The sequence below is a fragment of the Symphodus melops genome (assembly GCF_947650265.1).
Source record: "Symphodus melops genome assembly, chromosome: 9".
Lineage (NCBI taxonomy): Eukaryota > Metazoa > Chordata > Actinopteri > Labriformes > Labridae > Symphodus > Symphodus melops.
In genome coordinates, this window is record NC_136699.1 from 30,001 (window position 1) to 52,135 (window position 22,135).

The 22,135-nt window shown below is 41.5% G+C and overlaps 1 protein-coding gene across 1 annotated transcript; it reads right to left on the reverse strand.

Annotated features, from left to right (window-relative positions):
* Nucleotides 1-606: 606 nt before the first annotated feature.
* LOC306829532 (solute carrier family 4 member 11-like) lies at nt 607-20,343 on the reverse strand. The gene is made up of 20 exons (XM_079352610.1): nt 20,146-20,343; nt 16,310-16,360; nt 15,897-15,980; nt 15,441-15,484; nt 13,867-14,086; nt 13,700-13,781; nt 13,434-13,557; nt 12,381-12,590; nt 10,799-10,883; nt 10,517-10,642; nt 10,311-10,424; nt 9,095-9,227; nt 8,756-8,829; nt 7,323-7,602; nt 4,895-5,001; nt 4,440-4,605; nt 3,068-3,241; nt 2,391-2,586; nt 1,663-1,832; nt 607-685 (listed from the first exon to the last, which is right to left on the reverse strand). The coding sequence occupies exons 1-20, from the start codon at nt 20,189-20,191 to the stop codon at nt 619-621; spliced, it is 2,553 nt and encodes an 850-aa protein (XP_079208736.1). The 5' UTR covers nt 20,192-20,343; the 3' UTR covers nt 607-618.
* Nucleotides 20,344-22,135: the final 1,792 nt, after the last annotated feature.

Genomic DNA, 22,135 nt, shown 5'->3' on the forward strand with positions numbered 1-22,135 from the left:
TCTTTTTTTCTTTCTCTTCTTTCCTTTTCTCCCCCATTTATATTATAAAACCACCCGTACCCCTCATCCCGACCCCAACCTTCTGTCTCCCCCTCCTACCTAACCTTTACCGTCGGTCTCCCCCTCCTACCTAACCCTAACCCTAACCATTCACTGAATCGAAACACATCTGGCTTCAACGTGCTTTATTAAACCAACATGAGGCAACATTTCACACTGTATAGATAACACTAAAACATCCTCTTAGTTTAATGATTGTTTTTTTCTGTAGTTAAATCACAAACAAGCAGCTCTGTATTGAATCATACACAATGATAGATTAACATTTAAATGTTTCCAAATTGTGACATTTAGCCTTTGCACCTCTGTCTATTCAATAACAAAATATATTATCTTTGAAACACTCAAGATGGAGGAATGTTAGATAACAAAGATGCTTCATGTTTGGTGAAGGACGAGGAAGTGAATAAGCTGCACAGAAAGTCACAAGCAGATGGCAGAGTTGGGTGAATTCTTGCAGTCCAAATTCCTTTAGTTTGTAAAGTGACACAATAACTGACTTTGTTTGTTTCCTTTCCAGCTGGAGAAAATGAACATTTTCTCTAAGGTTTCTCTAATCTACATGTGCTGGGAGTCCATGATGTCGAGGTACTTGGCATCAATCATTCTGGGAAGAAGGCTGGTCCTGAGATAAAACAGACAGAAAACACATATGATGAAGGCAATAATAATTTTTTGTAACTTTATTTATCCCCGTGGAGCAATTCAAAGGCACAGAGCAACGACCCACATATACATTACATAATATACATAAACCCCTGATACAGCAGGGGGTGCAATTCAGGGTTAAGTGTATTGCCCAAGGACACATATGACGTATGGCTTGCAGGAACTGGGTATCAAACCCTTGACCTACCGGTTGACAGACAATGACTCTACCAACTGACTCTGGGATTACTGAGCCACAGCCACACCAATACTGAACAGTGGAACATATTTCTGAAATCAATCTTTACAGTAAGACCTGAGCCAGCACTGCCCATGCCTATGCTCAGAACATATGCAGTGCATAGGGCACTTGAAGGTGGGTATATTGTTGATACTTCGTGGCATAAACACCTCAACACAGCAAACAGCAGTGTAGGAATATAGAACCTAAGTACAAAATGTAAAAATAAGTATAACAAAAAAATGTAAAAAGAAATATCAATTAAAATCATAGTTGATATTATTTGTTGAAGTCATATTTGCATTAATTGCATACTAATCTTTGTAAGGCTAGTATTTACATTAATTTTATTGGATAATTTACCATTAAGAGGAAAACAAATCTTAATAATTTGTTTGTATGATGGATTTCTTGATATAACAGGGTCAATGCTGTAGTTTGGTAGCTAGTGCCGTCAAGCAACATCTCTTCAGCTACAGATGCTCCTCTCACTACTCCAACTGCACCACCAGTTGATCCCGCATCGTGATAGTCATTTTGTAATGGGGCCTCAAAATAAAATTCTGCTTAGAGCACCAATTTGGTCAGGGGAAGTCCTAACCTGAGCAATATCAGCTCCTCCGGTGATGTTAAAACCAGTTTAGGATAACTCTTATAAATTCCAAGCATTCATCATTGTAATATTGGGGTTGGTTCCACTCTGGCAATCTCACCTGATAGGTACGAGCAGGATCATCAGCAGAGGGAAGACCATCTTCATGTAGGGCAGAGGATACATCCCAAATGCACACAGGATGATCAGCTGGATCATCTGCAGACCCGTAAAGTAGTGGACTTTCCTTTGAGGCACACGGCGGACGTAGTGCGTGGGAGGATACGAGGTCTGGACAGAAACAGATAAAATACAGTTACTATTAAAAATGGCATCTCAACTCATACTTAAATTAATTAGGATTAGGATTAGAATTCCCTTTCTCCATATTCATTTCACTCTTTACTGAATTATCTTTTAATTTAACACCATTGAGCCAAACACAATGCTCTTGTTATTGGTACAGACAGAACATGAAATGAAAAAAAGAAAAGCTCCCTCTATGAGTTAAACATTCTCCTAACATGTAATGCTGCTGGTGATCTGTTGATGGTTTTAAAAAATCAGGAGATGCAGACGACAATCAAAGTGAGCACTGCAGTGAACAAAGGAACTCTTGAAACCTCAATATATCACACAGGATCTGCTTTACGTGAGTAATGTGGGCATTTCTGGTCCTTTTATTTGACCTATTTTTCTCAGAAAAATGGCAAATGTTACATTTCTGATTTGAATGAAAACATGATGAAAAACATCACCTCACTGATTTGCTGTGAGCTGCAATACTTTGAACTTTAGAGGATACCTGAACAGACAAACCCATCACACCTGGATTTCCTCCGTGCTCACCTGTTCTTTCAGCAGCAGGGCCATGCGGTCCACCATCTGATTCCCATCAAGCGACGTAGCTGCAATGTAGAGGAAGAGGCCATAGAGGACAGGTTTTGGGATCCACTGCAGAGGGAGGGGCAGCATGAATGCAGAAAGGCCGATCAGGATGTTCGCCACCAGAGAGGTCAGGCGCTGTTCCTTCACACTTACAATTCTGACACAAAAGCAAAGACGGCTTATTACATCAGGGTGAAAACATCTATATATTATTATCTACAAAAATAAATTCTGCCAATGAAATATGAACACATTATATATCACTTCTCAGGAATATGTCCATACATTTCTCAGGAATATGTCCATACATTCATATATAAACACGTAGAAGATAAGAAAACAAGAATATCAACTTAAGGTCCAGTCTGGGATCTTTCACTCGTAAGGTCTTTGATTTAAATTCTGGGTATTTTAAAAATCTAATATTCTATAAAAACTAATGAAAAAATTTTTTTAAAGAAAAAAACAACAGAAAATGGAAATCAAGTTGTTGCTGCCAGTCATAAATATATTCTTTAGTTTGAAGATGAACTTTTGGAACAAACCCCTTTCAGTTTCTTTGGAATAAATGAAGATTTTCTGATTAAAGGGTTGGCGAGTTTTTCTTTCAGAGCTTGATTTGTTTGAACTTGACTCACGTCGTGTAGAGGTGTCCATTCTCGACATGCTGTTCCACTTTGGCAAGCTGCCGGGCGTGTAGGGAGGAATGTGGGAAGGCAGCATGCATCCACGGTAACCCCAGACACGACATGAGGATGTTGATGAATCCAGTCAACATTAAGTCCCAGTGAAATGCTGTTCCTTTAAGTAGCCTGGATCAGACAGAATGGACCATCGGTTACAAGTTCATCACTGAAAGTCTGTAGAAACTCTTCTCACTTCTACAACGTCAAATGTTAGCGAAGGAACAGAGCCATAAAGAACACAATACACCCTATTTTATTGTTTAGGGTTATTGTTACAGCTTAGATGTTATTATTATTATTCTACGTAAATCTTCATTCAACAAGCAAGAAAAAACATGGCTAAGAGAGCAGCAATATAGTGTCTAAGAATAAAAGGCCAACTTAAAAAAAAATACAAAGAATGGGAGTGACAGTGAGGCAGAAATAGACGAGCAATCTAACTCTGTAAAATGGGTACTACAGTTTAAATTTTAATCATTACAGAGAGCTGTCTCCCCCCTCCTCTCTGGAGTGGATGCTCACACAGGTCACCATGTGGTGGACACTGTAGCTTCAGTGTTTAGCCAGCTCTGCATGTGGTGGACACTGTAGCTTCAGTGTTTAGCCAGCTCTGCATGTGGTGGACACTGTAGCTTCAGTGTTTAGCCAGCTCTGCATGTGGTGGACACTGTAGCTTCAGTGTTTGGCCAGCTCTGCATGTGGTGGACACTGTAGCTTCAGTGTTTGGCCAGCTCTCCATGTGGTGGACACTGTAGCTTCAGTGTTTAGCCAGCTCTGCATGTGGTGGACACTGTAGCTTCAGTGTTTAGCCAGCTCTGCATGTGGTGGACACTGTAGCTTCAGTGTTTGGCCAGCTCTCCATGTGGTGGACACTGTAGCTTCAGTGTTTGGCCAGCTCTCCATGTGGTGGACACTGTAGCTTCAGTGTTTAGCCAGCTCTGCATGTGGTGGACACTGTAGCTTCAGTGTTTAGCCAGCTCTGCATGTGGTGGACACTGTAGCTTCAGTGTTTAGCCAGCTCTGCATGGGTCTGTAAAGCTTTCTGCGTTCTAACCTCTCTCCATGTTTCATCTCCAACATTGATCCTAGTTTGAGCAGCTTTCTGCTGCTGGAGCTTATTAGAAACATGCAGAGGCTTTTTAGCTCGGGTACAATCACTTCTATCTGAAGCAGTTCCACTGCCCGCTTCCATCGCTGCAACACCTGTTCACCTGATAACTGCTCTCATATCTGGCAAACCGAGAACTTCTGTTGCACTATATCCAGCTATTGCAAGCTTGCATGCAGCATAGATCAGGACAGCTTAGGAAAGATTTTGTCTTACTTGTGTTCTGGAACATGTGTGAGAGAGATGACTATGTTCTGGTCAATAAAGATGAGCAATGCAAGCAGGAAACCCAGCCCGACCGCGCTCAGTGTGTTCATACCAGACAACCTCTCGAAAGGGGGGAAGTTGAAGATGGGCCCATCATGGACACTGAACACAGGCACTGAAAGGAAAGATTAAGGAAACGTTACTAACTCAGAAAGAGTTATGTCACCTTTAAATAATATGCAGTCATGTTGTGTTACACAATCTTGAAGTTTGAACTTTTCTGCTACTAAGTTTTATTTCAAAGGTAACATTCAACACACAGTCCAAGAGTGTTTGAGTCACTCTATTGAATTTTATTTGTTTTCTTAGCCAACAGGGCAGGAATCAATTCACTGAAGGGTGTTTACTGTGCCAAGGCTGTGCCTCTAAGTCTCTTCTATCAGCTTCTTTGATTGTGTACTCACGCTGTATATCAAGGAAAAGGTAGGAGCCAATGAAGGAGAATATCAGTACGGAGATGGGCAGAGCACAATCAGACACAACCTCTCTGACTCTGCTGTTCAGGTACGGGCTGTTGAGTAGAAAGGTCGCAAACATAAAACATTGTCAGACTCTCATGTGATAAAGTCTCACTTCTTTCTTTGTTGATAGTAGAGCATGACACTAAAGGTAGGAACACTGAATCACAGGGCTGAGACAGGATGGTATGACATGGAAGAGTCCTTCCTATCTTCTCTTTGGATGAATTGATGACCCTCGTTAAGAACCCTGTAGGGTGAAGACTTTCTCATTCACGACCGGAGTACTGCTGAGCTGAGCCTCAAGCACCCACTCAGCTTTAAGGTTCATCACTTCCATGATACATCGCTTCCAGAACATCTTCAACATCTGCTGAATAGTCATCAGTCTAATTGTAGTCCATTTCATTGCTTCACAAGATTAATAAAACTATCCCAACTTCTGTGAAAGTTTACAAAGGCTCCATTTGGAGAATATCTGATCTTTTCCAATTAAAGGTTAGACATAATATTACAGATGAGATGAATATGGGTGGGTGGAGCAGCAGCAGCATTTTTCCAGTTAAATAGTATCAACCGCCGTTCTAATGAGACGGAGAATGCTCGAGCATAGCACTGAGGTGTGGCTACAGAAATGTTTACTGGAGTCGCACCAAAAGTAACTGTTAGAGGGCAAGGAGAAATAGTTTAAATAATTTAGAGAATAAATCAACAGACCCCCAAAACTTTTCATAGATGGTCACAGTTACTATTTTCTTTTAAATATTTATTTTTGCCTTAGGGTCAGGGTTAGGGTTAGAGCAAGGACAGTGGACAAGGGCGGAAATCAGGGAGAGAGAGTGGGGAATGGCGCCACAGGCCGGACGTAAACCCGGGTCACCTGTAACCTCAATACATGGGAGCGCGCACACTGCCACTGCACCACTAGTGCACTACTCACTAGTTTCAGTCCATCTATCAATTATTTATTTGTATTATGAAATGATAGTCAAGCCTCCCCCTTTGATATTTTAAACATATTGCTGCAATATGATCAAGGTGAGTTTTTGCAGGGCGAGTTGGTAAATTAGGAAATTTCTTTCCCAAAATAAATGTTTCCCCTGCAGAAAATGAAAGAAGCAGCAACACAGGATATTACATGTTTCTGAAAATTTGAAGAAGCAGATGAAAACACATAATTTATATATCAATGCTCAAGATTTTGTACACACCAGGCACACCAACTATTAAAAGAAGAAGAGGAGGAAATAGAGGGCAGAAATAAGTCAAGTTTAGGCAAGTTTATAGCGCTGTTCAGACACAAGGCAATTCACACTGCTTTACGGACATAAAAACAGAAATACATTAAAACAAAGCTTAAGGACAGAGTGCAACAGAAATTAAGAAATCAGTGCAAAAGAAAGACATCATTAAAAGCTAGAGTACTCGATAAGGTAACAACTTTTAAGAACTATTCATTTGTTGGTGTAAGGTAGAAAGTATATCTCTAATTGAAGGCCTGAGTGAATAATAAAGTTTTAAGGCCTGATTTAATGGAACTGAGTGAATAAGGGGTTGCCCAAGATTGGGGAGAAAATAGAGATCTGCAGACCAAAAGAAAGTTTAAATGTCTTAAAATATTTAAGGAATGCCATACAAACAAATGTTGCTTGGGAACAGAGATGGGAGGAGGAAGTGATGCCGCATGAGAGCCGACAGAGAATAGGGATGGCAAAGGGAGGCCTCAATGTTGAGCCACGCAGGGCAGTTATAAATGGCTTTGAAGGTATGAATCAACTGTTTTTGCTGTAATTCATGGGCATAATAAGAATTATTAAGAACACGTATTAAAGAACGATCTGATTGGCTGCTCATCATTATCGTTAATCATTTAACTTTTATTTTTTCTTTTGGGCTTCATTTGAGAGAAAGTGCATAGGGTCAGAAATTAGGGAGAGAGAGGGGATGACATGTGGGGAAGAGGCCAAAGGCTGGAGTCGAACTTGGGCCGCTCGCTTGAGGACTGTTGCCTAAATACATGGTGACGTGTGCGCTGCCACTGCAGTACCCTAGCGCCCTGTGAATCATTTAACTTTTAATGGAACATGATGTCCTTCTTTTATTGTCTGTCTTCTATATAAAAAGATCTTGTTTTGAATTCTAATATTGTTTCAACCCGTCTTGAGACTGCATTCATCAAAACACATTTTATAGAGGTTTATTAAATCCAGCCTGAACGTTTTGGTATTTATCTAGAAAAGGGATCCGTTGGCCACATCATGAGTTTGTTATGACCAACTATATTGTATTACTTTCAATGAACCATACAGAGAATCAAAGAGTTTTAACTGCAGGGTCATGGCTTAACAAGATGACACAGCTCAGTTGGACGTACCTTCTCTTGATGAGGTAGAGGGCGTAACCAAACCACAAAGTCCCCAACATGAGCAGCAAACAGAGGACAGGTCTTTCTCTGGTGCACACCACCAGAGTCTCGGGCAGGAAGACATTAAGGGGACTCTCAACATGTCCCAGCACTGAAACGGTCTCATTTAGATGCTTGATTGTGCTCTCAGTCTGATTGTTTGCCTTCTCCAGGATTTCAGTGATCTGCTGGAGCACCAACGTGCTGTTTGTGGTGGCCAGTGTGGGTCCATGGTAGTAGTGCTGGAAAACTAGAAAGATAATTTCCATACAAAATATTGATGTCACATAGGATCACAAAAATATCCCACATGACTCCAAGACCTAATAAAACTCCTTTACAGATATGTATGATATATGTACATGTGTATATGTACAAGATGTTGACATATGTTGTCAACATCATATGTTGGGCGGCTGTGGCTCAGTTAGAGAGTCGTCGTCCCTCAATCGGAAGGTCGAGGGTTCGATCCCCAGCTCCTGCGAGCAACATGTCCGATGTGTCCTTGGGCAAGACACTTAACCCCAAATTGCTCCCCCTGCTGCGTCTGGGGTGTATGAATGTGGCGTGAATGGATAGATACTGGATGGGCCACATATCCAGCCCATGGGTGTGAATGGGTGTGAATGGGTGTGAATGGGTAGGTGTGATCTGCGGTGTAAAAGCGCTTTGAGTAGTCGGAAGACTAGAAAAGCGCTATACAAGCTCAAGTCCATTTAACATAACTGAATCTTTTATTAGTTGCTTTATAATACATATATTTATTAAGATTTTATTCTTGACCCTGACTCATTAAAATGTTAAGTAAAATAAAGACTTAGATGTTTAGAAGGGTTAGGCTTCGGGAAATAAAATACAATACATCAGTCAATACATAATACATACTTAAAATACACTTAAAAATAAGAAAAGAGAAGAGTAAAAGGTTTGATCTGGACTAAAAACCTTTATAGTGTTTTAATCTCTTCAACTTGTTTAGTTTTACTTTAAGTTTTTAAGTTTTTAATTTTTTCTTAAAGTTTTACATAATCTATAATAGTGTGTTTTGTACCTTTTTATAGGTAACAGTCAGAAAATAAGTTAAATTAAAATAAAGTTAGAGCAAAAACACAGCAGGTGAGGGGCGGCGGTGGGGCAGTGGTTAGTGCACGCTTCCCCATGTATAGAGGCTATTGTCCTCACAGCTATCACCTCATGCTATCTCTAATAAATGCATAAAAGGCATTCAGCGCTGCAGAGGCTGCATGTCCTGTACTCAAAAGTACCTGGAATAGGGTTAGGGCTAGGGGTAAACTTCTACCCACAACTATATTTGTACTCTGGAAGATCTAGTGGAAACGCACTTAGTTAGGGTGGCCCGTCTCTGGATCGTGTGGCAATAGGCAGGAGTCTACTTGACTTACTTTTAATGGTGCCTTTCACAGCATCCCCAACAAATGCTACAGAGATGAACAACGCAATGACTTCTTCTGTTGAGCTGGAGGTCATAGAAAAAAAGTGTTAAAATACAGAATGAGATCATTCATGGTTGATCAAAAAGGAGTCTTTGTTTGTAGACATAAATATCCATCCAAGAGGAAATATTAAGTTAGATAACCAGAGAGTACTTTAAACGACATTATCAATTATGGTTGAAAACAGGAAGTCATAACAGCTGCTTCTCCTCTTATCAGTAAGTCTCCTCAGTGTGGCCATAAAGTCAGTAAAATGTGTAATAATGGGGCTCATTGATATGTACTCACCGTTTGAAGAGTTTCATCACCAGGCTAACATTGAACAGGCCTCCGAGGATGAGGAACAGACAATTCCATAAACCGATGCAGGCGTAGAAAGCTTGAAAGTCAAGGTCGTAGTCATCACAAATGCCCCTGATGACTGTAAAGCACATAGAAAGAGACCCAAACAGACTGCCATCAGATTCAACCACCTCAATAAAGTTCATGTCTCAAGGAGAAGTTTTTATCATTGGCATATAGAGAGTAAGTGTAAAACCAATGCTCTAATGTCTTTAACAATGATTTAAATCCAGTATGGCATCATCATCATACCATTATTGTATTATTGCCCCCATTCACAAAATGTTTACTTTCAACGCCGGATATTTATACCCTTTAATGCCTCCTCTGAAAAGTGAAACACATATAAGGGGAGAGCAGTAAAATGGTGGTAACCCCATGCCTCACCCAACAACCACTGAGGACTAGAGGGGGAAAACGTAAATAACATACATTACTTTCCAAATAGTTTGATCTAATAACAAAAGTGTTGTTGTAAAGAAAACATATGGATATGAATCACTGAGCTCTAACCCTAATTTAACTCCTTTATATTGGACTCATGAGAGGGCTGGTAGCTGCCACAGTGATGAACATAGATTTAAAGCACATCGTCAAGAAAAAAGGTTTAACTTGTCAACCTGCCATCGCTCTCTTAGCAGCCATGTCAAGGAAAGTGAAGGAACCAAGACAGAAGACAATTGAAAATACTGAACCTGCTATTTGTTAAAATCAGGCTTGTAGGTTTAGGTCAAACCATTCAGAGAAGATCTTGTTCTTCCACTAATAGGGATATTCAAATCTTTTCAGCATCAGACGAAACACTACAAACCCTCTGAACTGTCCAGATTTTTCCAAGCTTTCTGCTTCATTCATGATCATGGCTTATTAGTTTGATAAGATAATCTTTTATTCATCTCGCGAGCGGAGAAATTTCAGCAGCAAAGCAGGATAGCAGAAGAAAATCACACAGTGCAAAAAATTAAAATAGATAAAAATATGAGTGTAGAAAATGTGTTCAATAAAAACAGTAATCAAGAGCTAAAAAGAAAAAATATGCATCAGAAAAGGAACAGTTGAAAAGCCAGTAACTTAAAGATGTAAGTCTGTATAAACTGTTTTTATATATAAAAAATAAACAGATTAACAGATTTAAACGTTTGATTAGGAAGAGTTGAGTTACCACTTATGAAGATAGCTAGTGGTGCTGTGGTCAGTGGGATGACAAGCGGCGAGCCGGCAAATAAGGAATAAATCACTCCTCCGATGCTCTGGCCAACGATTGTCTTCTGAACATCTGTTATAAAACAAACAGCAAACATTAGCACCTTTGTTTGCTAATGATGAAATAGTTCATAGAGAATCATTTTACAAGCTGGTTGTCCTTACCAATCTCTCCTCTTGTACTCTCGTCATTCAGTGAGCCAAAGGCGATAGCAGGAAGCAGGATGGCGATGTAGAGGAAAATAGCAGTGGTAGTGTATTTCAGCAGACAGCGATCCTTCCCTGTTATACCTGCAATGATTATTTTACAGGATCAACAAATCATAGTTTCTGAGCTTAAATCAAATAATGAGAAGAGTGAAAAAGAACTGGAAATTTGAAGATGATATTACATGACTCTAGTTAGTTTTTGACGAATAAAATTGTTTTCAGTGAAAATATTTCTACCGTCTGTGAAGTCTGACGGGTAGAGGGGCAGTCTGCGGCGAAGGTCATTGTAAACTCCTTTACCACATTTAAAGAACTCTATATACTGTGAACACAAAGACAAATAAGTTAGTGTGAAGCAAACACAATGTGGTGTTATCATAAGTCAGACAGTTCTCTAACTTCAAAACAAATCATAACATAAAACCTTTTCTGTCAAGGTTTTATTCAAAGTTGGTCAACGCTGTTGAAGGTGGCAATAGATTAAAAAAATATGGGAAACTGATGTTATCCACCATAGATATAAGGAGATGCAGTATAACTGTATATATACAGCTGTTTATGTATCTCCAACATGTTCATCGCAGGTTCACAACAGGAGCTACCCCAATTTGTCCCAAATGCTAAGCTAATATTGTAAATAGAATGGATTGTCTTTGGGAGTGTGAAAAATATATATTCTGGAAGTTTTAGCTCACAGGACTTTTTGTTAATTTCTCTGGTAATCAGCACTTAATCCTGGATTTGAGTGGGAAGAGAGAAGAGGAGAGTTGGGTAAATAAGGAGAGGGGGGAAGGGGTTAAAGAAGAGATGAGGAGGAGGTGAAGGGAAGAGGAGAGAAGGAGGAGGAGGAGGGAAGGAGATGAAAGAAGAGGGGAGGAGGTGAAGAAGCAGGGGAGGTGGTGAGAGGATCCTGGATGAGGGGTACAAAGCCGGAACACACATACATGTATACATGCATATATGCAAGAGTACAGACACATCCGCATGTGAGTACAGCTAATAATCCTTTGGTAGGAAAAGAAGTCTTAGCCCCAGGCTGCACTAAGGCTTTGTCCTGAGACAATGGAGGTGACTCCACAAACGTTTTCGACTGCATCAGTAATTCTGATGTGTGTTAGAAAAGTGTTTGAGTAAGTTTTAATGCCTCTTCTGTTGAAGTACAAATTATAACATCATTCTAGAGAATTCTAAATTCGAGGCAGCAGAGAAATGGGATTTAAATACCATAGTAGTGGGAGACTAACAACATCCATCCTCGTTGAACCTCCCACTGTGCTTACACTGTGCTTCTCTGTAACAATGAAGCTGACGGCCAGTACAAAGTGGTCTTTCACACCTGCAGAGTCTGGTTTTGTATTGTACTGTTTTAAGTTCTAAGGATCCATGTTATTCAGGGTATCAGTGGCTGAAGCCTCGACCGACACTAACACGCTCTCTGACTCTTGGCAGTATATTTCCCACTGTTTCAGCCTCCTGCTGGGTCTACATAATAACCTGTAATAATGGGCCTAACCCTAACCCTAACACTCAACTTAATGAAGTAGTCCATCATTGCATGGAGCTGCACACATTCTGCTGCCAGGAACCAGAACAGAGTTTCTCAGCTTTCAATCTGTTACATAGCTGCTTGTTATTTTTTAGGCCAGGGCCATTAATGTGTGGAAACAGGACAATCAGATAATGTGGCTCCATTATTTTTCCTGAATGCATCATGACATTATGTGCCTGTTGGGAAAATGTGAGGGTAGTCCACATGTGGACAGACCTAACAGCCAGTAGAAGGGTTAGGGTTATAGTTTCACATTGACTTCTTTCACACCTGAATCGATTTCCCTCTTCGTGGATCTGAGTCCTCCACTTCCTCTACAACCATCTTGTCATTGGCGACGGAGAGCTGCTGTCGCTGGAACACCAGCTCCTGTTTGAACTCCTCCTGTGTGTTTGCTTCCAGAAGTTTCTGTCTGAAGGAAATGTCGGAGAACATCGTGGAAAAAGTTCTGCCCAATTCAATCGCCGTCTTGGTGCTTTTCTGCAAAGGATGAAAGAGTCAGACACGCTGACATGATGAATGTCGATTTATTTTTACCTACATCATGCTGAATCAAGATTTCATCTTCTCTCTTTTAAAGATGTGTTTTTGGCTTTTTTTTGCCTTTATTAGAGATACAGACAGTGGACAGGGTTGGAAATCAGGGAGTAAGAGAGGGGATTGATATGTGGGAAAGAGGCCACAGGCCATGTATGGAGGACTGTTGCCTCCATACATGGGGACGCATGCGCTGCTACTGTGCTACTAGCGCCTCCCTATTTCATCACCTCTTTTAAATTGGGGGGGTCGGAGGATTTTCTGAGATAAAAAACGATGTAAAAAACAAAGTAGAAGCACTGAATGAAGTGACCCTAATGAGGCTATGTTGAGAATATTCGTCTTCATGTCAATGCTACATGTAGTCCAATGGAATGACAACATCCACAAAAGAGCGCAGAACACACTGAAACAGAGTTTTCTGTTCGTCCAAACTGTGTTTAGTCGTAATTGTGTTTTGAACTAATGTAAATATAGAAATCTTGAAGTGGATGGATATATTGGGTATTGTATTTGCTTTATCTGTCCTGTTTTAGTCTTGTTTAGTTTTTCAGAGTTTAGATTTCCTTTAATGTCTCATTCTTCTCCAGTGGTCATATTCCCTAGTTTGGTCTTCAGTGTTACCAGTTTTATTTTGTCATTTCTTGTCTTTACTGTTTCTATCATATATTTTTCTTTTTTTATATATGAAAGTTATCCCTCTAATTCAAACGTGTGTCATGTTAAACCTTCAGACTCCTCTAAAAATATATATGTTTTCATTCAGAGGTAAACAGGTGATGTCACCGTTCTGGGCGGGGCCAGGATGAGGATCACGTAGCGAGCCTCACAGCAGTTGACACCCCAGTTCTGTGTCCTCTCCAGACGGGCGATACAGACATGGCGTCTCTGCAGACTCCTCACATTGGAGCTAGAGTCAGAAAAGAAAATGATGGATTGCAGTATACTCCTCCAAACTGAACTGTGCAGATGTTTCCACAACATTCACTCTGCTGAACTGGAAGAGAACAAGCAGAAACTTTTCACATGAATGTGACTGTAGATGAACTCACAGAATACAGAGCCAGGACTGCTGATAACGAATGCCAGTGGAAGTCGAAGTCACGCCCTGAATGGTCTCTGACAGAAGGTGAACTGAGGGAGTATTAATGAATGTTAACATGTCCAGCAGCCTTTAAAGCACCTCGAAGTGGTTCAGAGTGTGATCAGTTTCACTAACCGTTACACTCCTTTCCTCCTGCATCAGTGAACAGAGAGTTCATGACCTCATCCACATCACAACTCTCATGGCTGTCCTCCACCACACAACTTAGCATCCGCCTCAGGACCTCGTCTAGAGTGGCAGCTTTCTCGTCCAGAAGGATGCTCGCCTGGGCCAGGAAGCTGTCTAGGTCCCTGTGGGCACGGACCTCCTCCTGAAAGTTCATGGGCTTCACATACTGGTGAACAACAAGAACAAAGGATGTGATTGTGATTGATCGTAATAAACCTAACAGCTGACTGCTGCTTTTATAAATAATGCAGTTTTCACAAAGTCACAAGGTTTATGGTTAGAGCTTAAGTAGTGCTCTGCTGTATTAGTTCTTAAGTACAGGCTGAAGTGGAGATAAATAAATGTTTACAAAATGTTGTTTTAATCTCCAGTGACCCCCCGAGGTTGTACGTAGTTTCTGTTCCCACTGTTGTTAAGCTCTGTGGGTGCGATACAGTTATGTCATGTTACTGTGTCTACCTTGTTTTATTCTCTTTTACTTTATGTACCAATGTACTGCAACAGTGCTGGCTTGTAGAATCTTTGCATAAATATCAAGAAATAAAAATAAAGTGTTCAAATAAAAATGCCAGTTATAGTCCTAAGTCACATGGCTTGATGGGGTTTGTGACGCCTGTGCACATCTATCTGACCTAAGTCTGAGAACAGGTATAATTTCATTCCAGCAGAAGGATGGTGAGACCCGTCCCACATGAAGGGAGCTGAGTGACTGTCACTGTCATGTTTCAAGGATTGGTAATATTCAGAGCTTTCTGTCACATGATGGAGAGGAGGCTTAGAGATCAAATAGAGTTTGAAGTGGCGTCATTGAATTCTCTGTGGAGCTGCAGGATGGACGACTCTAAATGACGCATGTTTACCTGACGACCTCAGAGAAACCAGATATAAAGTGAACTGAGAGTTTTGGACACGTGTGACAAAATGTTCAATCTCAGCAGAACACTCACTGACGTTTAAAGATATCTAGAAGAGAATCTTTCCTCTTGCACTCCCGCCAGATGAACGTCAACAGATGAACAAACAGTTTCATGTTTTTTAGATTTACATTAGCTAACGATAGTATCACTATCACCTTACTCTGTCAGAGTTCTGAGGCAGGGAAGTTTGTAAAAGGCAGGAATATCTCAACCAAGTCAACACGATCTTTAATGTCAGGATGAAGAGAAGTCTCTGCTTATGTTTCCTCTTAGGGACAGTACAGCGTCTAATAGCATTCATTTACAAATCTCCTCCTCTGGGTCGTCTTTCAAACACTACATTTTGTAGAAAAACAACCCCGGCTCATCTCCTCAACAGTAACTCTGCAGCATGTAATAGCAGAAAGGCTTTCTTGCTTATCAGGTGGGCGGTTCCATAATGTGTGATGTCACATGAAAGTGATGAATCGGCCCTGTAAAACTCAAAGCTCACCAGCTAGATCAATTACAAACTGGTCGAAGGATTGGAACATGAAAAATATCTGATCAGGCCAAGGTACACGTACTGCTCAGGTAAAACACACAAAGGGTAACAAGTCTTACTTTTCTTGTTGTGTTTAAAAGGCCAAACCCCGGGTCGTCAGCATCTGCAAAGAAAAACGTTTTATTATGATAAACTGCTCACTGTTTTAGCAATATGATATTCAAACTGAAATACTAGTTCTTAGATTCCAAAATCTTATTTCAATCCTAACAACAAAGTTTTCTTTCACTTCTAGTATTACTCGTGGAAATAATAAAGGATCACTTCTCTCATCTGTTAATGAATTGTTAATAAAGGGGAAGAAGCAGCCTGCTCATACTGCTGAGCTTTGTTTGACTTGTTGCTCAGAGAATCAGAGCGGGTACACATGACTTCCTGTTTGCAGAGGCTGCAGATTATTCTGGAACAATAGAAGTCACGAGAGGAGGAAACGACTGGATGTGAAGCCATTTCAATTAATGTTTTTCTCTCATCCATTGATTGTAAAGAAAGAGTTCTCTTATTGAAAAACATACCGGAGACACTGATCTGGATCTGACTGTCGGAGTCATTGATCGGAGAAACTTTGCCAGAATCCTCCAGTTCTCCATCCTGCAGATCTGTGGACAAAGTTCATCATGTTATGATCACAGACTAGATCTTCTGCCTTGTTATCTTACCATTGATCTGCCTTACAACAATCCAGTGGGAAGACTGACTGTACTCACCTACATTACATTTGAATAGGTCATCAATTATCCCTCAGTCTTTGCATTAGCACTAACATGAATAACTGCTGCAATCTATTGACATGTGAAAGACTGCAAGATTCACCCCGGTATTCTGACGAATAATGTTTCCAGTGGCTGTAAAACTGTTGACATTGTGTGAAATAAAGAGCAGAGCCATGTGGAGAGTAAATAGGATAAGTGTTAGTGCAGCTACGCACCCATCGCTTGGAAAACATATCCATTCTTGGACCTCCCACTGGATGGAGCGTCTGTGGAAGCAGAGGGAAATATGATAGAGCATGTTTTCATTACCCTCGAATGTAAGTTAAAAACAAAAAACATTCAGACCTCAATGAGTAGTAGAACGAGCTGCAGACAATGTATGAACAAAAACTTTTGACATTTAGTAGATTTGTGTCTTTTTCCTGCATGCTTTAAACTTGTTTTTGTTCTCCACTGACTCCTGAGGGAGATGTCTGTCTTTTTAGCTCCACTATGTTTCCTGCTAACAGTCCGTCCTGTGCTTGCAGCTTTAAAGCTATTGCTTGTTGTAAATACTGCTGATAACAGCTTTGAAAGTGAGCAGTGAAAAGGATTTGTTATTAGACCAAAAAAAAAAAACACCTGTAGCCAAATCTTTAGATTCCAGCTGCTGAAATCACAGGACAGAATATAAGATGGCGTTTTAAAAAACTGGTTTATGGGAAGTTCAAGGGGAAGGTTCAGACTGGATGGTTGGGAACATCAAGGGGGAGGTTCAGACTGGATGGTTGGGAACATAAAGCGGAAAGTTCAGACTGGATGGTTGGGAACATAAAGAGGGAGGTTGAGACTGGATGGTTGGGAACATAAAGGGGGAGGTTCAGACTGGATGGTTGGGAACATAAAGAGGGAGGTTGAGACTGGATGGTTGGGAACATAAAGGGGGAGGTTCAGACTGGATGGTTGGGAACATAAAGGGGGAGGTTCAGACTGGATGGTTGGGAACATAAAGGGGGAGGTTCAGACTGGATGGTTGGGAACATAAAGGGGGAGGTTCAGACTGGATGGTTGGGAACATAAAGGGGGAGGTTCAGACTGGATGGTTGGGAACATAAAGGGGAAAGTTCAGACTGGATGGTTGGGAACATAAAGGGGGAGGTTCAGACTGGATGGTTGGGAACATAAAGGGGGAGGTTCAGACTGGATGGTTGGGAACATAAAGGGGGAGGTTCAGACTGGATGGTTGGGAACATAAAGAGGGAGGTTGAGACTGGATGGTTGGGAACATAAAGGGGAAAGTTCAGACTGGATGGTTGGGAACATAAAGGGGGAGGTTCAGACTGGATGGTTGGGAACATAAAGGGGGAGGTTCAGACTGGATGGTTGGGAACATAAAGGGGGAGGTTCAGACTGGATGGTTGGGAACATAAAGGGGGAGGTTCAGACTGGATGGTTGGGAACATAAAGGGGGAGGTTCAGACTGGATGGTTGGGAACATAAAGGGGGAGGTTCAGACTGGATGGTTGGGAACATAAAGGGGAAAGTTCAGACTGGATGGTTGGGAACATAAAGGGGGAGGTTCAGACTGGATGGTTGGGAACATAAAGGGGGAGGTTCAGACTGGATGGTTGGGAACATAAAGGGGGAGGTTCAGACTGGATGGTTGGGAACATCAAGGGGAAAGTTCAGACTGGATGGTTGGGAACATAAAGGGGGAGGTTCAGACTGGATGGTTGGGAACATAAAGGGGGAGGTTCAGACTGGATGGTTGGGAACATAAAGGGGAAAGTTCTCCTGAATAGTGGATGATCCGTATGATCAACTGTGTGCTGTTGCACTGAAAGTCAAAAGGTGCGTGTAATTCTGTCCATACACAGGCAGCCAGAAATCATGGCTGCAGTGCCACCCACACTTCCTGGACCATCTAATTCCCATGACAGCAGTCCAATGTCACTTTAGAAGTAACTTCAAAATAAAACTTCACTTGTATTTAAAATGAACTAAAACGTTTTTACATTGTACCAAAGATAAAATTAAATACAACCTAATTCTCAATTTCTACAAAAAAAACAAGTTAGTATGTGTGGTGGCTGGCGCTCCCATGTGTGTGTGTGTGCTCATGTGCAGCAGTGTGGGCTTTAAGTGTGTCTCAGATGGTAAATATTACGGTCTCAGCGTGGCCCGCAGCTACAAAAAATGTTCACTTTATCATGCTCTCACACTCCCCATTCTCGCTCTCTCATACACACTGTCATTTTATGAAGAAATCAATGTTTGTTTGGGTTTTTTTTAACAGGACAAATATAAACTTAGATGTCCAGAAATAAATGAAAGAAAACTACCAAAATACATGAGGGGGCTTAACAGGGGCAATACAGATTTTTGATGGGGCTATAGCACCCCATAGACCCGGCATAGCGCTTTGCTTGACTAGGCACTGCCAGCCTGCTCTCTGTTGGACCAGGGTGTCCTTGAGCAAATAGAAACAGAAGAAAGTTTGTTGTGTCTCTGGAAAGAAAAGCACCAAACGACAGAGTAGAAAACTTAGAGCTGAACTCTGCGAGGTCGAAGCGTGAAGGTCTAATATGACAGCTGGATTAAACACACGTGAGAGTATATTCTTTGAGGTTATCCACCATTATCATCCCAGTGTGAGCGAGCTGCTGGAGCATGAACAGTGTGTACTCGCTGGGTCACAATGTACACATTCATTTATTGAAATAAAGCCAATAACAGGAAGAAGGAACCAAAGCTCATTTCACTTTAACACCTCACAGGCTGACGACAAAGACGCCCTTATGTAGAGTTTAACCAACACGCTGACTCTGCGCTCTGGAGCAATGGTAACATAAGTCACACAGGTGATGGAGGAGACTGGAGTATGATTGGTGGATGATGATTAGGATGTAAAAAGATTAAACAACATAGAGCAGGAATACTGTCGAGTGTGTAATGTGATCATGTCTACAGCCAGATTAGAATTTTAGACATTTTTCTGGGAGCTTATTTTCTTAATCCCTGACCTGAGAAAAGTCATGTGGAATACTTTAACCCATTAATGGCACATACAAAAAAATATGTTCATACTCAGAGTGCTGAAGGGCTGAAACTGAACCTCTTTCATTCTTTAATAAATGTCCTCATGCTGAACGCCATGAACTCAACCTGCTGAATGTGTCTCCTCCAGCTTCCTGCTCTTTACTCTGCAGAGAGTCAGAGCGAGCTGATGTAGAGAACGCAGCAGGATATAATCAGAAGAATTCACCTGGAGCCAGTGGGAGGGGCTTAGACTGTCTGCACGCCACCTCTACCGTCTCTACAAACTGTCTGCACGCCACCTCTACCGTCTCTACAGACTGTCTGCACGCCACCTCTACCGTCTCTACAGACTGTCTGCACGCCACCTCTACCGTCTCTACAGACTGTCTGCACGCCACCTCTACCATCTACGTATGTCCACCATGTTCTTCTTCACTCTGCCCTTCACATTAAGCATTGATAGAAACACACAGATTGTCATTATAGATATAGATTGTATAGAAAACAGAAGCTCGGCGTTATCTGTTAAAGGTTGGCTGTAAAATCTTCTGTCACAGACGGCCGATTATCTCATGTTGTAAATATGAAGAGTCTGATAGTTCACATGAACATAACCCTCATTAACCTTTTCATTACCACAAGGTCACTTTAATAATATCATCAGGATTTTTATTTTCACAACACAAACAGCAACTTAATAAAAACATCAGACACACACACACGCAAATACACACAAGCACACACACACACACCCACACAAGCACACACACACACACCCACACAAGCACACACACACACACCCACACACACGTAAATACACACACACACACACACACCCACACACACACACACACACACACACACACACACACACACACACACACACACACACACACACACACACACACACACACACACACACACACACACACACACACACACACACACACACACACTGACAGCTCAGGTTGCACCAGGAAGACCCCTCTGGCTCTCTCTCTCTCTCTTTCTCGCTCGCCACCCTTAGACTTACCAGATGGCGTGAAGTGGAGGACCTTTTTGACCTGTTTGACATCCATGTTCTCCAGTTTTAGTTTTTTAAAGTTGAGATGTTTGAAACTGTCAACCCATCATCATTGTGTGCTCCCAACCTCGCCGCTCTTAGAGTCAAATCTGTCTTCACACAAACACATGTGGAGGTGAAGCCCCTCCTCCAGCAGCACATGGGTTAGAGGGAGGAAGTGGGAGGTTCTCCAGGTTGGCAGGGTGGTTTGTGTCTGCTGGGTCCTTGTGCCCAGATTTCACAGACTAAGAGCTCGCTGTTTATCCCACTTTAAAGGCTTCTTCTGTCAGAGACAGGACAGTGAAGGGCAAGAGACAGAGGAGAGAGAGGAGAACACATGCCGGACAGGTGCCACACACACACACACACACACACACACACACACACACACACACACACACATATATGTGTGTGTGTGTGTGTATATATATATATATATATGCAGACCAAACAAGTGTTAGTGTGAGAGTCAGAGACAAGAAAGAGCTTACTAGAGACAATAGAAGCTGGTCCAACTCCAGGGTCAGCCACAAGAGGGCAGCACACACACACAAACACACACACACACACACAAACACACACACACATATACATACAGATACATAGATATACATACACCCACACACACAAAGATATAACATACACATACAGATACACACAGATGTACACACACAGATATATATACATACACTCTCACACACATATCCCTAACACAGATACACACATATGTGAACACATATATATAGATATACACACACACAGATATAGACACACACACACACACACACACACACACACGCACATTGTTGCATTATTACAGGTAAACAACAAAACCTTGAGATATTGAGACATGAAACGTGTCCTTAAGCGGCGTCTGATGGCATCTGAAAAATGCTGGAATTAACATTTACTGACTAAAGGTCTAAATTTGTAACCGAGTAACCAGCAGTGCTGTCAAACATTAAATATGAGCACACCTGCAGCACGTTACCTGCAGCACGTTACCTGCAGCACGTTACCTGCAGCACGTTACCTGCAGCACGTTACCTGCAGCACGTTACCTGCAGCACGTTACCTGCAGCACGTTACCTGCAGCACGTTACCTGCAGCACGTTACCTGCACATTATTCTGTTTCCTTGACCTCACTGCTCCCCGGGTTAGAATATGTTCACTGAGTCCTGGAGACCAGACCTGAGACCACGTCCGCTCCGTGGGCATGAAAACCTGTGTCACAAGGCCTGTCTCTAAACTGTGCTGCATGTTGGAGTGTTAACACACTCCAACATGCATAATTTCCTCTTTAGTTCTAACCGTCATTGTCCACAGGCTCGTGTTTAAAGAGAGGCATTGCATTTTTTTTTGGTAATTGGAGACACTTCATACATCTTAGTTTTACATTATTTTGCAATAAATAACCCTAACCCTTATTTTGGAGTAAATCTGCATGTTTTAAGAACTGTTATTGTTTCTTCCAAGAGGTCAATACAAGAGACCACTCAACAAAAACAACAAAAGCTTCTTTAAAATCATTTATAGGGCCAGAGTGTTTGAATCAATCTTTAAATCTGGATCTTCTACAAAGAAAAGAACAAACTTTGAACGACCTCAGCTTTACATGTGACACACACTGACCTTCAGCCGAATGATTCACAGTGACCCCCGACATCTCCTCTACTTCTTTTTCAGTCCTCATGTGGTCTGGATTCTTGAAATGCAGACAGAGATATGAAGTCTTTCAAACGTCCATGCAGAGCTCAGGACGACGTGCTTCCTGTTTGAGAGTGTCAACACGAGTGTTCTTGCAGCAGACCCACAGCTAGATGGAATGAGTGACTACAAATGAATAACACTTTAATGTGCTCTCTGCCAATCACATTGAAGCAGCTTTCATGTGCTAAAGATAATGTGGAGGGTGAGCTTTGGGAAAAGAAGAGAAGGGAGAACTAGGTGTGAGGAAAC